Consider the following 16,113-nt stretch of genomic DNA (forward strand, 5'->3'; position numbering starts at 1 on the left):
ACTTTTTCCCCCTTATTAACCTCTTGACATTTATAAGTTTTAAAATTACGTGTTCTTCTCTAGGCTAAGTTCCATAGACATGAAGTACCATATCTGGAAGCTTGGAGTTGTGTTTACTGACAACGTAAGTATTGCACCTGGAAAAACAAAATTCTGTACCCCAGGTTCAGGGATGCCACAGAGAAGCAAGCTATGCAGGATGCTCAGAAAGATTCAGGGATGGCTTATCAAAGACCAAGAGCCTTCTCCGTGCTGGGGGAACACTTATACAATGGTTTGAGATAGATGGGGCCCACTTGGCAGTTCTTGGGCCAGCTCACAGCACCTCAGCACCTAAACCCCCTCTATCCTCAGTTTGTCCCCCAAAATCAGAAAAAAATGGTTTAATGAGCACATTATGAGGCAAAAATGCTTAAAAAGCTGCTTTCTTCCATTCCCAGTCCTTTCTCTACCTTGCCTGGTATACAACCATGTCAGTCCTGGGCCACTACAATAACTTCTTCTTCGCTGCTCACCTGCTGGATATCGCAATGGGCTTCAAGACACTGAGGACCATTCTATCATCTGTAACTCACAATGGCAAACAGGTATTGGTTTCTACTGGTGCAGAACAGAATGAACCTCTATATGCATAGGGAAAAAAACAGGTAGTATACAGTGTATGACAGGAAGGAATGTGTCGTGGTGTATAATGTACTTTCCTTGGCCAAACACTTGAACTAGTGGTGATTGTTTTTGCAGAATTGTAGCCAATTAAAAATATAGCTGCAACCATCATGTAAAAAGCATAAGACCTTGATTCAGTGACCCGTGATATTTAGATCAACCAGGGGAGGGAGTGAGGTGATGGACACGTCAGGATAACCTTGGAGATCTTTTTTTTTTCTTTTCTTTTCTTTTTTTTTTTTCTTTTCTTTTTTTTTTTTTTTTTTTTGAGACAGAGTGTCGCTCTATAGCCCAAGCTGGAGTGCAGTGGTGGGATTTCGGCTCACTGCAACCTCAGCCTCCCAGGTCCCAGTTCAAGCAATTCTCCTGTCTCAGCCTCCCAAGTAGCTGGGGTTACAGGCACATGCCACCATGCCCAACTAATTTTTGTATTTTTAGTTTCACTGTGTTGGCCAGGCTGGTCTCGAACTCCTGATCTCAGGTGATCCACCTGCCTCGGCCTCCGAAAGTGCTGAGTTTACAGGTGTGAGCCACCATGCCAGGCCGGAGATCTTTTTAAGGTCTATCCCTTCCTCCATGAATCTGATATATTCCCTGGGGGTTAGCAAGTAGACGTACACAGAAAACTCCCCAGGTATTTCCGATATCTGCATCCAATTAAGAACCAATGATTTCAGATACATACGTATATGGTTGTTTTATACACAGTACACATTTTATATGGGTGTGTATATATATTATATAGTTAATACATATTATATAGTTAATATATAATCAAGGAATTGACTGACAATATATAGAAGATTAGATATTGATGAGACTGGATATAGCAATGGCTATAACCATGTTAAAATCTTCTAATGGCTCCTCCTTGTGTACAGATTCAAACTGTTGAGCGTTTCATTCCTAAGTACAAGTCAAGATGGAAGTTAAAATGTGCCAAGCTCATGCCCTGTCCCAGTTACGGTGACAGTCTCACAACTACCTGCTAAGGTAGATGTTAGGCTCACTTTACAGATAAGAGAACTGAGGCTCAGAGAGGCTAAATGTCTCACCGAAGACCACACAGCTGCTAAGTGGCAGAGCTTAGATTCAACCCCTTTTCTTCCCTGATGCAAAATTCAAGTTCTTTCTCTTTTTTCCTAAACCAACTGCTTTCTGCGAGGTCTGCTCTCCGAGGTCTGAGCGACTGTTCCTCCCCCGAGTCTGCTGAATACATTTCCTCTGGTGCTATCTTCACACTTGTGCCCACTCCCTTTTGTGTCGCTCCTTGAAGGCAAAGCTCTGATCCTGCTGATATTCGTATCTCCCAGCTCAATGCCTAGTCCCCGAGAGAGGTCAGATGTGCAAGTCCCGTGTAGTCCTCACTTAAGCCACTGAACTCGCACTCGTAAAGCCCGGAAGCAAGCGTGCCCTAGGACGCCGCAAACGGCCTGGGCAGAACTCTCGGTAATAAAAAGTGTGACTCAGCTCCACCATCGTAATTTTTAGAGTGCCTTCAAAGTTGTGATAATTATCCAGTGCATGATTATTTATGAAATAGTGTAAGGTAGGGATACCCACCAGTCCAAAGAACCTTTGGTTTGTTTCTGTTTTTGTTTTGAGACGGAGTCCCGCTCTGCCACTAGGCTGAAGTGCAGTGTAGCGATCTCGGCTCACTGCAACCTCCGACTCCCGGGTTCAAGTGATTCTCCTGCCTCAGCCTCCTGAGTAGCTAGGATTACAGGCACGCACCACCACGCCCAGCTAATTTTTGTATTTTTAGTAGAGATGGGGTGTCGCCATGTTGGCCAGGATGGTCTCGATCTCCTGACCTCATGATCTGCCCACCTCAGCCTCCCAAAGTGCTGGGATTAGAGGCGCGAGCCACCGTGCCTGGCCTGGGGTTTTTTAAGAAGCAACATTAGAGTAGAAGCTGCATTGTGAAGCCTCAGGTAAGAGCTAGCTCTGTATGAACAACAACAAAACACATATACCCCTCCTCATAGCACCTTCACTATTCAATACTTAAGTTCCTTTATATTTTACTTATGCCCAATCTAATACCCTATACATTAGTCTGTTTGGGCTGCCAGAACAAAGTACTACAGACTGGTATTTTGTTAAACAACAGACATGTCTTTTCCACAGTTCTGGAGGCGGTGAGTCCAGTGTCACAGTCCAGCAGGGTTGGCCTCCTCGGGGGCCTCCACGTGGCTGTGGACAGCCACCCTCTCGTTGCTGCTTCCCCTCACTGTCCCTTCACGTGTGCCTGTGTCTAGCCTTGCTCTCTGTGTCCCCAACTCCTTTTCTTCTAAGGATGCTAGTGAGATTGGCTGCGGGCCCATCTTAACAGCCTCACTTTTTAACTAACTTACTTACCTCTTCGAAGGCTGTATCTCCATCTCCAAATACAGTCCCATTCTGAGGTACTGGAGGCCAGGACTTCTAACACCCCATCGTTACTCTTTTCTCCCAGTAAGCCCGCTTCTCTTTACCTGTGGTCTCATCTTTCCTCCTCTGCTCATGGCCTGATAGCTTTCTTAGCCGCCCTCCACCCCTTCCCCATTTCCTCTCCTTGCTGGTCCTCACTGTTCCTCCTTGTTTTCTTAGAGGCTCCTGTGACCCTTTTGAGGTAGAGAAGACCCCACTCCTTTTCCTTTCTCTGTCGTCCCTTTCCCAGTTGGTTCTGACGGTCGGTCTCCTGGCCGTGGTGGTGTATCTGTATACCGTGGTGGCTTTCAACTTCTTCCGCAAGTTCTACAACAAAAGCGAAGACGATGACGAGCCTGATATGAAGTGTGACGACATGATGACGGTGAGAGCCCACCCACTGCGGGCCACCCCACCCCACGCCCTCACTGGGAAGAAGGGCTGCGAGGGGGTGCTCTGGAGAATTAAGTGAGAGCTGTAGAGTTAGTTACAGATCACAGCGGAAATTAGAGTAGAGGACAGATGTCTCCTCCGAACAGGAGTGTCCTGGGAAGACAGAAGTGACGGAGGTAGGTTTCATTACCACACATCTGAGCCCCGTGGAAAGGGATGCACCCTGCACAGTGGGGTCATCATTCTTCCATATTTTTTCTGGGGTAAAGATGAGACATTATTTTTTGAGACAGAGTTTCACTCTTGTTGCCCAGGCTGGACTGCAGTGGCACCATCTCGGCTCATCACAACCTCTGCCTCCCGGGTTCAAGCAATTCTCCTGCCTCAGCCTCCCTAGTAGCTGGGACTACAGGCATGCACCACCATGCTTGGCTAATTTTGTATTTTTTAGTAGAGACGGGGTTTCTCCATGTTGGTCAGGCTGGTCTCGAACTCCCAACCTCAGGTGATCTGCCCACCTCGGCCTCCCAAAGTGCTGGGAGTGCAGGCGTGAGCCACCGCGCCTGGCCAAGATAAGACAGTATGATGAATGAAACCTGTGTCTAAATTTCATGGGCGTCGAGCTTTGATCGTTGTTTCTCAGAACCGAGAGCAAAGTCCCATGGGCCGGGACTGAGCACTTCATTTCTTTCAGCAAGCCAGTCAGGGGTTCTTTCCGGACAGCCACCATCGGCTGAAGAACACGACAGCAGCAGGAGGAGGTTTGGAGGTGGGGAGGGGGAGTCCTGTCAGGCCAGACCTTCGTGAGCAAAAAGGCACCGCCCATAGTAAGCCAGCTTGGCTGCAGCCGCATCTCCAGTTTATTTTGACCAGATTTCAGAAAAAGAACATGTGTCTCAGGGACAGGGGACAGTGAACTGCCCAGTCTGTGAGCATCTCTGTGAAAGAGGCGACGCTTCTTGGCGAAAACCTCTCCACATGCTTTCTGGGGCCAAGCACCGTCATGAGACAGCAGCACCAGCCCTAGAGTACTAGTATGACCAGTAGGTCTTCAGGCTGCCCTGGCTTTTGCTTTTCCAGGTTTAAGACAATCCTTTCTCTGTGCGTCTAACCCATCCCATCAGGTGGAGAGACGGAGGCTGCCCTGCTCAGTGGGCCTGGGCCTAGATTGGCTCAAACCTGCAGAGCAGGAGAAGCAGAAAGGTCCGTTATATTTGACCTTCCTGCTGCAGGAACCCCTGCCCCACCAGGTGTAAGGGGAACACAGAAGAAGAAGAGGGGCCTTTTGTGCAGTTTAAGGCACAGCCTGAAGGCCAGGCTAACAGTCTTAATGAGGAAAAATTAGCATCTGGCATAGGCGATGCACATCAAGGCTTAAAGATCTTTTCACTTACATCCACCTTAAATGAATTCTGTTCTATCAAATAGTTCAAAACTGTTTTCTTTTTAATGGGCCTAAAAATACCTTTTAAAAGCCTAAATGTAACAACAGTCTTTCCATCTTTGTAGATGTCAGACTGTCCAGAGCGTGTAGTGGACAGCAGCTAGCAGCATGAATACTGGTACCTCTGAAGAGTTCCCCTCTCCTGGCTCAGGGCTGCCATAATCTGACCGAATCATATGAATGATCTGACCATCTTGCTAAAAACAGAACTGTGACTTGTGCCTAAATCTCCATTATTTTTCTTCTCTAGTGTTACCTTTTCCACATGTACGTGGGAGTGAGAGCAGGAGGTGGCATTGGTGACGAGATTGAAGACCCTGCTGGTGATCCTTATGAAATGTATCGCATTGTCTTTGACATTACCTTTTTCTTCTTTGTCATTGTCATCTTGCTGGCCATCATTCAAGGTATGATTGCCAATTATGTTGAGTATGAACAGGTTTTAATCTAGTTATTTTTGCCTTCTTGCATCTATGACTTAATTGGTTTATGAAGAAGTGTGTGAATTCACTTACTTGTTAATTTAGCAAGAGCTAATTTAGCATCTACTATACCTGAGGCCTTGGCTATATATAAAGCCAAAGACACACCCAGGCACAGTTATAAGCTTCATCCATACAGACAAACCCCTTCCTTCTTTTCCTCTACTCTGAATTATTTCCTCCTCACTTCTGCTTCTGAGCTCTCTCCTGTGGCTAGTCTTGTCATCTTCATTTTCCTCCCAGAGAGGGAGATAGGGTAGGAGCAGAGGAGCTGGACAGTGCAGGGGAGGGGAGGGAAAGAATGGTATTTCAGTCAATAGCTTGTCAAGATTGGAGAAAGATGATGAATTTAAGGGAGAAGCAAGTAGCTAACAGCACTGCATAGTGTTGAAAGGTAGAGTTGGGAGGAACAATGCGAAATTGTTAGAAACACGAGTATTATTTTTCTAATTTTGCTTTGAGTGGTTCAGCTTGATAATTCACTTTAACAAAGTAGCTTCTTCCAATCCCTCTATCATTCCTCTACCCCCGAACCACTCCACAGATTGCTTTGTCTTTGTATTTAAAATTCCAGGTCTTATTATTGATGCTTTCGGAGAGCTAAGAGACCAGCAGGAACAAGTGCGAGAAGATATGGAGGTAATGTTCCTCTAACTACTAATCCCAGCTCTATTTTAATATCCCCAGAAGCAAATGGATTTTTTAAACAATAGGTTTCACTATTACTTAGGGCCAGTACTAAGCAAGACCACAGTTTGTTTTCCATGCCCTGTGCTCTGCACTCTGCCATACCCCTGCCAGGCCTGCCACTCTGCTGCCTTCTTCACTGTCCCATAATCAGAGGGAGCAGTATCCTCAGCTAACCAGGAGCTAGGTGTGTGGTACCACTGAGTGAATGACTAATAGCCAAAAGCATGAGAAAGTTTTCATTGTCCCTCAATTCGATAGAATCATGACAGTTTTCTCTCCTGCCTATATTATGCCTACAAATGCCTTTTCTGCCTGTTATTTTTCTTAGACCAAATGTTTCATCTGTGGGATTGGCAATGACTACTTTGACACGACCCCTCATGGTTTTGAAACACATACATTACAAGAGCACAACTTAGCCAACTACTTGTGAGTATTCTTGGTTAACAGAACTGATAGGAGTTTGTAGCATAAAGAAAGCCAATTATGTCATATAGTTCAGTCTCTGCTGGAAAAAGAGTAACCAGAACAGAACTTCCAGGAGTCCCCATGAACCTGTACCTTTGTCCATAGACTCTGCCTCTCCCATGTGTGATAGACGTGTGTTGTGGACAATTCCTGCTCCTAGCAAAAGGCCAGCCCCTCAACCTGTGATTGGATTCCATCCAGGACACATACCTCCAGCAATTTCTCTTTCTCTACTGGACTTCTTCTATCACCATATAAATACGCTTTTTTAAAATCCTAAACAAAGAAAAATCTGTGGCCCCACTTTTACTTCCAACTATAGCCCTACTTCTTTTTCCCTTTCAGCACAATGGACAGCTGTCCATGCTCACTCACTGTCTTCAGTTTTTCGCTTCTCATTCTCCTGTGAACCTCCTACTGGCAGGCTTTCCTCCCCACCACATCTTAAGACTGGGTCTTATCAAAGGGGCCTGTAACCTGCATGTTTTTAAATTCTGTGGTCAGTTTTCAGGCCTCCTCATGTCTGTCCTTTCTCATTAATAGCTAAGCCCCATGACCTGGGATATTTTTGGGCATATCTGTTTTCATACTACTTTTTTTTTTTTTTTTTTTTTTTGAGACAGTGCCTTGCTCTGTTGCCCAGGTTGGAGTGCAATCTTGGCTCACTGCATCCCCTGCTTCCCGGGTTCAAGCGATTCTCCTGCCTCAGCCTGCTGAGGAGCTGGGATTACAGGCGCCCGCCATCACACCCAGCTAATTTTTACATTTTTGTAGAGATGGGAGTTTTCCCATGTTGGCCAGGCTGGTCTTGAACTCCTGACCTCAGGTGATCCGCCTGCCTCAGCCTCCCAGTGCTAGGATTACAGGTGTGAGCCACCACCCCCGGCCCTTTCATACTGCTTTATCCCGGCACCTAGAACAATGCCTGGCACCCAGTAGGCAACTAATAAATGTTTTACTTCTTCTAAGGTAAAGCATTCACTGAAGAACAAGTTACCTGAACCTACTGGGTACTAGGTACTTCCTATAAAACTTAAACACTTACAGAAGAGTATATAGATTTTATCACCTGATAACTCAGACCCTGCAACTGCTCATTTTCAAGAAAAAAAATAAAATGCTGGGCTCTGCTCCCCAGCCTAGCTCTTCCCCCTTCTCTATTTTGTAGCTTAGAGAGTCATCTTTCTTTCCTTTCTCTCTTTCTCTTTCGAGATAGGGTCTCACCCTGTTGCCCAGGCTCAAGTGCAGTGGTGTGATCTTGGCTCACTGCAACCTCCACCTCCCAGGCTCAAGCCATCCTCCCGCCTCAGCCTCCTGAGCAGCTGGGACAGACACACCACTCATTTAGCACCAGCTTTGTTTTTTGGTATTTTTTGGTAGAGATGGGGTTTTGCCATATTCCCCAGGCTGGTCTCGAACTCCTGAGCCCAAGCAATCCACCCACCTTGGCCTCCCAGAGTGCTGGGATTAGAGCTGAGCCCTCATCTTTCTTTAGGATAGAGCACGCCCAGCCTTTGGAGAAGGCATTGTCAGAAGTGACAAAGATATACATTTTTGCTAGGGGATGAGTTTCTTAAGTCAAAAACATGAGTTTGAGACAGTCTCGCTCTGTCGCCCAGGCTGAAGTACAATGGTACCATCTTGGCTCACTGCCGCCTCCACCTCCTGGGTTCAAGTGATTCTCCTGCCTCAGCCTCCCGAGTAGCTGGGACTACAGGCAACTGCCACCATGCCAGGCTAACTTTTGTATTTTTAGTAGAGACGGGGTTTCACCATGTTGGCCAAGCTGGTCTCAAACTCCTGACCTGATCCACCTGCCTTGGCCTCAGCTTCCCAAAGTGCTAGAATTAGAGGCGTGAGCCATCACGCCTGGCCTCAAAAAGTTGAGTTTTAAAAAGATAACTTTAATGTGCCCTTCCCTCATGAGTATTTAATCCTCAATTCCCATTAAGAGAGTATACATCTTAATGGAGGTGAATGAGTCCATGGCCACGTCAGTACCCGCAGATGACAGACCGTGGAAGGATGCTGTCATTTGGGTTGGAACCCCTTCTGTGCCTTCCCATGGCCCTGCTACACTGGTCTCTTTCCTGTCTCTATCCCCTCTGGGAGCAAGCTTGAGGGGAAAGAACCCAACTTGTTCATATTTGAGCCTCCCACCCAAAATGGTGCTTTGTCAAGTAAATGTGCTGGGCAAGGAATGATGTCCCAAGCCCCTAAGAATCAAACAGGATAAAGAGATTAAATCCCTGCTTTCTTTCTCAGTAAACAAGAAGGGGAAAGGCAAAAAACCTACTTAGAGCTGCTACTGTGGGCCAGGACCTGAAGCTCTAAACACAGTATCACCCTGACAGAACTCCAGATCTGGGGCTCAGGCTCTCCACCCTCAGGACAGAATTTCTACTTTCTCATATCGCCAGCCTCGCCAGCCTTTTCCTGAAGGACATGAGCCTGGTTCCTTTGGAAACTGTCTCTGAGCTCACGTAATGTGAGCTGAGAGTTCAGCCCCTGCCCCCTGGGATACTTATGTGTCACAGACAAACTCAAACCTAAGACACAGATCACAAAGCAAGTGAAACTCCACTGGCATTCCCCCAGCTATCTATGATAAAAACAAAACTAGACTTCAGGAAGAATCAGAGCAACTCAGCGAGATGAAATACTTTCTAACTTTTCCATGACAGATATTCTTGAGACACACACATCATTTCAATTCTATATTTTTATGAGATGACAAATGGCCTGTTAAATATTCTATGGTAAGAATTTGGGCTACCATTTGTTTTATTAGAATTTTGTTAACAATAAAATGGTGGCCAAAATGCTACCTTGCAAGTGATCTTAGCTCGAGGTTTAGGGATGGCAAAAAGCATCTCTCCTCACAAAGTGGCTAATTTCGAGATTCATGTGTTTTACTATGATGGACACAAGTGATGGTGTGCATCCTTATGCCACAGTTCCCTGATTCTTAAAGTCACTGTAGACAGCATGGGACCAAACAGCCTTTCTGAGCCCTGATCACAGTTAATCCATGCGAATGAACTTGGATCTTGACCAGAGTATCTAATACTATCTTTTCCTCGTTCCAGGTTCTTTCTGATGTATTTGATTAATAAAGATGAAACAGAGCACACGGGTCAGGTGAGAAACAAAATGCCTTCAATTAAGAATCACACACCCATGTTAGATCTCCCTTTGCTAAACCTTGAGACTGCGTAGGGCATAGGCTATCTGAAATAGATAGATAGATGGCCCCACATTACTTTTTGTGACTTAGTAAGAAGCCAAGGTCCTCCTGATTATCCTTCCCAACAAACACTGACATTTTCCAAACGCTTATAGCTACTGCTTCAGACTAGAAGAGCTGGAGGTGGGGAGAACGTTACAGAGGAAAAAGACAATGAGGAATGGAGTGGGTGGCTGTAACAAAGCAGAAAAATCAGAGTACAACGGAGTGAGAGACAGCCTAAAAAAGATAACGACCTCATGTGTGGGTGACACAGGAGCCTGGAGGTGTGCATGTGAGAGGATGTGTCAAATTTTGTGACTAAATGTGAAAAAGAAACGTAAAGGTAGAGAACAAGGGAGGAAAACGTCAGTTATCAAATTATTCAAGTATCAATACCAAACATATCAAATATCTTTCTTTGGCAGAGGTTGCCGGTTTCCAGATCTGGATTTAGCTAGCAATAAACGTTCCCTCATGCATTCCTCCGTCTTCCACCAGTGGTGTGGAATCAGCTTATTGCTAAATTGTTAAGTAGTTTTAATGGCAAACATGGATTGGTTTCAGTTTTGTTTGGGGCAGAAGGGGATTGTTCTGCTTCCCTGCCAGCGTGTGTCTGTCAGGGAGACACGGCTTCTTGCTCCCCAAACAGCAGAATAGAGCAAGAATGAATGTGCAGGTTTGGCCTCATATAAATTCATATCAGAGAACAAAAACAAACTGGGTTTTCGCTTACTGTGGTTTAGAAATAAATAAGCACCCGTTGTTCCCATTATTTCAGGAATCTTATGTCTGGAAGATGTACCAAGAAAGGTGCTGGGATTTCTTCCCAGCCGGTGACTGCTTTCGTAAACAGTATGAAGATCAGCTTGGATAAATCTGCATGAAAGAAGCGCCACAGTTCTGGACAGTCAACTTCCCATGAAATAAAGTTCTCCTTTTACAGTTCTGCAACATATCTGAAATGTGACATTTTCTAAATGCCTCCCTTAAAAAAGCTGTTTGCTAAAAATCTGTGTGCTATTTTGAAACTGATTTGGCTTTTTGTGCCTAATGGACATATACTGTGGGAAAGAACCTGTCAAAATGTTTAAGGATGGCGAAGAATCAAGTAATCTCTAGGCAAATGCCTTCAAGTTTTTGTTTGTTTGTTGGGATGGGAGCATTAAGGAAAGAGCTAGTGAATTATGAAGTCTCGAATGTGTGTAATACCTGAAATTTTAAACACTTGAATGTCACCATGGTATCCAACTTGTGACTCATAGGGTCTGAACTACAAAAGATAATGTTAACTGCAGTCTAATTAATTTTTTCCCATGATACTTGCTAGTGACTGTATCCAGAAAAGCTTTAAGCAGTTAAAGAAATAGGAAAAAAACCCGACACTTTGTCGACACTGAAATATCGATTAAGTGCCTTAAAACCTCTTTAGATATAGCTATGCAAGTTTTTTATGTTTGTGTTCCAGAAGGACAGTTCCATTCATAAGTTGTGATCTTCTGTCTTACTTTATGAAACTGCACTTGAAGGTTATTCATACAAGTTTTTTTAGTAACAGCGGTCAACTGCTGTTATTAGAAGAAAAGTACTGTACTGAAACTTCAGAAAAAGTCTCAACCTTATGCCAAAATGGAGTAATGCTTTATGGTCCTTGTAAGTAGTGGAGCTGCTATGTTTAGGTGAATCTCCTCAAATACAATGAAGTGCCCACTGCAATAAAGTAATACACACCAACACCTCTGTGGTTTGGCCTCTTGGAATGTACCACTTCTGGTTGATTCTACAGCTCCTCTGTGACTGCTGGGAAAGGGGACATGAGACAAATTGCCCAGGGCCCCACACAAGAAAGAAAGCAAAACTGGACAGACCAGCATTTGTTTATTTTGGCCAAATGCAAGCCTTGTTTGTTTGCATCTATTCTCTTAATCAGCAGCAGCACCTGCTATGCTGTAAACGCTGCAAGGAAGGAGGCTAGAAACAAGGGCCAGAGTATATATCCCGCCTTTGAGGGAATCTATTAGATTACTAAGCCAGAAAAACAAATGCAACAAGCTGCTTCAATGTATTCTTTCAGATGTCAAACACAGAGGTAGCATTTACTGCTGCGAGCACAATGGGACACACTAGCTTGGGGCATGCTTGTAAACTGGCTGTTCCTGAAGGACAGCCTTATGCCCACCTGCCCTTAGAAGGCAACCAAGATTTGCTTCAGGCACTTTTTTTCCCCATTTTAGGAAATCATGCTGTCCAACCAGTCTTCCAGCTCTTCCTCGGTAACATTTCTGGATATACTTGGTTGTTCAGGTTCCACGTTCTTTTCTTCAGTCACAGATGGTTTTGCACAAACTGGGGAAATAAAAACAACGTTAACACCCTCAGATGCTTCCCTCAGGTTTGTTCCCAGATAGAATCCAGCCCTAATTATTACTTTCCTTACAACAAGGGGAAACATTCTCATCATTGTTACTCCCTAAGATGATACAGTCCTATCTGAACAAATACAGCTGGGTAGAGGAGTCCCTCTTTATTCTGAAGTTGAACTTCACACCTCGCTAGTTGGTTTTTTTTTTTTTTTTTTAAAAAGACCAACAGCTCAGTTTTCTTTTTACTATTATTGCAGCAGTCCTGGAAAATTAAAGGATCTCAAATGCAATACATGGATGTGGCAGTCACCCCGGGCCCCTCTACACCAGATGGGCCACCTCTCACAGGACATGCAGAAATTAGAATGTGACATTCTTTTGTCAAAATGTAAGATTGAAATAGCAAGAAAAAAGAACGAAGAGGTGGCCTGTCAGTCGAGTGAAAGGTCCACTGCCGAACGGCTGAAGGCTACAGGTATCCCAGTGCCTTGTGATAGCGGAAATTCCATTTGCAGCCCCAGGTTTCTACTGCAGTCAGGCAGGTAGCAGCTTTGGAAGCTTGGTGTGCCGAGTGAGAGGAAGGTTGTCAGAAAGGTCAGCTCAGGGTGAAGCAGAGATGTGAGCTCAGAAATAGATGTCAGTGGACAACACTGGATCAGTGTCAGACACTGAGAGGGGTGTGTGCGGATGGGATGCGGGTGGGGCTGTTCTTGAAAAAACACCAGAATCGAGATTCATGGGGAATAAAAGGAAAGCCATACCTTCTTCCTCTTGGACCGCTTCCCCATCTTTCTTGGATTTCAGGTCCTGAGATGTCTGATCTGGTAAGATGTTATCTCCCTCTTTTACAGGTGCATCTAAATTAAGCAACAGATCTAGTTCTTCTTCCAAGTGGTCTCCTGCTGACTGCAGTGGGGAAGTGGGTTTCTGAGAATCCGTTGAAGGACCCGGTCTTGGGTTGTCTGTGCCCAGCAACACAGGGCAGCCAGCAGCCGCAGATTTCAGCTCAAAGATGGGCCCCTTTCCTCCAGGCCCCAGCGGCCCCTTTAACTGCATCCCTAATCCCTTGCCATCATCAGTTCTCTTTGGTTTCACCTGAGGAAGCTCTAAAGGAACTGTGGCCTGAAAGAGAAGTATAAAAACTGAGTTAAAAATGTGAGTCTTGCCATCTTGGCTTCAGTAAATACATAGGAGGCTAAAGGAAGCCATCAAACTTGGTGACATAGGAAACTTAATTCGGATAGTTCACAAAGTGGCTCCTTTCCAGGCCCTGGTGGGCACCCTTCCTAACACCTGGGGTAAATGTGGGAGACCTCACTGAGACATGCCAGCACTGTGCCTCCCAGTCTCCCCACCTCGACCATGTGCTAACTAGCTCAGATTTGGAATGAAAAGGTCCATGTCTTCCTAGCGCTGGCCTGAAAACTGCCAGAGGACCACAGGTCTATTTGGCTTTACACTTAAATCTGTAATGAGACATGAACATCTGTAAAATGTCACCAAGAAGTAATTAGCAAATCAGATCTGTTCATTGTATTTAAGTGCACTAATATAAAGGTGCAGGAACAAATTCACCAAGAAGAGTCTCTTACCAATATTGAGTAAAAAATGCCAGACACAGAAGAAAATACTCAATTTGATGATTATATTTGTAAAATGTTCAGAAACAAACCACAGTATTAGAGGCTAGGTGAGTGAGTGCCTTTTGGGGGGAGAGAGTGACTTGGAGTGCGTCTGAACGGTGGCTTCTGGGGTGCTGACAATATTCTGAGTCTTTATCCGGATGCTCATTCCATGGTTATACTCACATGTGCATTTTTCTGAATCGATGTTTTACTTTAATAAAAGTGACAAACTCCCCCGGTGACTGTAATATAAGGTTACAATCTAAGGCTGAGAATCACTGCTCTGGAGGGAAGGCTCCGGGGACTAGCAAGGCCTCACAGGGGGCAGGTTCAGAAGTTCAACTTCAACTGGAGGTCCTGACCCCTTATTTTTACATAAACATCCTGAGCAGACATGTAAGACGGTACGGCTTTATATACAAACAGGAATAAATGTCCAGCATAGTCAGTTGTACGCGGCAATGCTGGGACATGGTCCTCTGTTCTAATCTCAGAGTCATTTAATTGGTCTGGGGTGGGTGTCTGTTTTTAACTCCCCCGGTGATTCTAATGTGCGGACAAGGTAGAGAATCCTGCTCTGCAGCACAGGTCGGGGAGAAATGTTTTTAAGTGATTTAACCAGGATTTCAAAGTCACGTAATTATTTTATACCTTTACTCTGATGCCTGCCACTGACATTACATCCTTCACTGTCAAACGCTCACAACCACTTCCTCTCTGTCCTAAGTCCTGAAGCCTTTTTCTCAGCCTTTCCCTGGTGAGTTCTGCTAAACATTCCTCATCCTGTGAGATCAAGGCAAGCACTTCAGAACTTTGAACATCACTGGACATCAGCAGAAAAGCCACTAGAGCTCTCCCAAACACCCCCAAATGTTTCCAAAGACTCCCCCAGGGCATTCCCCCGTTAGTGGCAAATGCAGTTTTTTCTAGTTCTCTACCCTGTCCCTAACTGTCCTCCATCCCTGAACTCTGCCTGCTGCCCCAAATGTTAGACTAGTAAATGCACTACAGCAAATGGGTGGGTAACCAATTCATTGCTACACTCAAGCTTAGCATCACATTCAGCCGCAGAAGGAAGTTGATAATTTCAGTTGCTAGGATTCTATGTAAAATCAGTACTTCCAAGGTTTCACTTTTTTTTTTTTAATTGTGCCAGAATTTTGAAGCTCTTCATGGCATAGTCTTCGGGCCTCCCCCTCTCTTAGTTCATCAATTATCACTTCATCCTGTTATCTCCTGAATGTGTATGTATAGCCCTTAATGCTGAACTTTATAGTTCTACATCCAGTTGACTATTATTTCCACTTGGATATCTCAGAGGCACAAACTCATGAAGTCCAAAACTCACCCTTCCTGATCCTGCCTACCACTGAGTTGCACAATTTGGAAAATCTTGAATTTTTTATTGACCACTCTCTCCCAATTTCCAACATATCGCCCAATCCTGTTAATTGTACCTTTGAAACACCTCAATACATCTCTGTCATCTCCACCATCACTACTGTAGTCCAAGCGACAGTACTACTCACCTGCACCTGTGCAGCAGCCTCCCCATGTGCCTCCCTCACCTGCTCTGCGCATGTGCACCTGCACATGCAGACTGACCCCGACGCATGCACTCCGACCCCACGGTCTTCTCTACTCGGCAGCAACGTCGCTTCTGTTAATGCAGAGCTGATTGGGTCTTTCTCGTTTAAATTCCAGCTCAAATGTCCTTATGCTTTAGACCTCAGCTCACCTATCACTGCTTCAGGAAAGCCATTTCTAACCACACAACACGAGAAACTGACTTACTCTAAAAACACACGGTACTTCATACGACGTATTACAATTTGTATATGCTTGTGTGACTATTTGATTAATATTCATCCTTCCCAATAGATGAAGTTCCAGAAAGGCAGGGACCACGTCTGCCTGTTCACCGCTGTGTCCCTAGTGTCGAACACACAGCAGGATGATGCATACATATTTTGAGTAAAATAGCCAGACTTTATATTTTACATTTCATTCAATTCCACTATATTTGATCCTTTAAAATGTTTCAAATATAAAATGTAAAAAAGTAACCTCGAAAATGTTTTGGATTCTCCTTTAAACTTTACAGAATGCTACCTTGATATGAAACCTTCAGTTTTATAAAGGGAAGCTGACACTGAGACATCCTACTGAGGGAAGGGTTTCCCTCTTTTTCTCCTCCTGCCTAATCCACCCGCTTCGAGAGGGCTTCAGGATTTTTACCTGGACCAGTTCAGCAGCAACGTTGAGTCGGAGGGAGAGAGGCAGCTCTTGAAGGGCTCGAACCAATAACTCACTATCCACGTAAAATGCTGAATTCTATATATAG

General features: G+C 44.8%; 2 protein-coding genes across 4 annotated transcripts in view; one reads left to right on the forward strand and one right to left on the reverse strand.

Moving 5' to 3' along the window:
- RYR3 (ryanodine receptor 3) overlaps positions 1 to 11,517 on the forward strand; it is a 551,601-nt gene extending 540,084 nt beyond the window's left edge. For 2 of the 3 annotated variants that reach the window (XM_073012015.1, XM_073012014.1), the window contains 8 exons: positions 64 to 124; positions 441 to 587; positions 3,329 to 3,463; positions 5,166 to 5,322; positions 5,972 to 6,036; positions 6,416 to 6,516; positions 9,645 to 9,696; positions 10,563 to 10,726. In XM_073012015.1, coding sequence (XP_072868116.1) covers positions 64 to 124; positions 441 to 587; positions 3,329 to 3,463; positions 5,166 to 5,322; positions 5,972 to 6,036; positions 6,416 to 6,516; positions 9,645 to 9,696; positions 10,563 to 10,658 — 814 coding nt within the window. In that variant the 3' untranslated portion in view covers positions 10,659 to 10,726. Of the gene's footprint in view, positions 1 to 63; positions 125 to 440; positions 588 to 3,328; positions 3,464 to 5,165; positions 5,323 to 5,971; positions 6,037 to 6,415; positions 6,517 to 9,644; positions 9,697 to 10,562 lie in introns of all 3 variants that reach the window. The other variant, XM_073012013.1, reaches the window with a different exon arrangement.
- A 123-nt stretch (positions 11,518 to 11,640) lies between these two features.
- AVEN (apoptosis and caspase activation inhibitor) overlaps positions 11,641 to 16,113 on the reverse strand; it is a 182,914-nt gene continuing 178,441 nt past the window's right edge. Inside the window, exons 4-6 of the mRNA XM_008017153.3 lie at positions 16,008 to 16,103; positions 12,906 to 13,266; positions 11,641 to 12,127 (exon numbers count right to left, since the gene is read on the reverse strand). Coding sequence (XP_008015344.3) covers positions 12,012 to 12,127; positions 12,906 to 13,266; positions 16,008 to 16,103 — 573 coding nt within the window. The 3' untranslated portion in view covers positions 11,641 to 12,011. The remainder of the gene's footprint in view (positions 12,128 to 12,905; positions 13,267 to 16,007; positions 16,104 to 16,113) is intronic.

Source organism: Chlorocebus sabaeus, chromosome 26 (assembly GCF_047675955.1).
Source record: "Chlorocebus sabaeus isolate Y175 chromosome 26, mChlSab1.0.hap1, whole genome shotgun sequence".
In the NCBI taxonomy this organism is placed as follows: domain Eukaryota; kingdom Metazoa; phylum Chordata; class Mammalia; order Primates; family Cercopithecidae; genus Chlorocebus; species Chlorocebus sabaeus.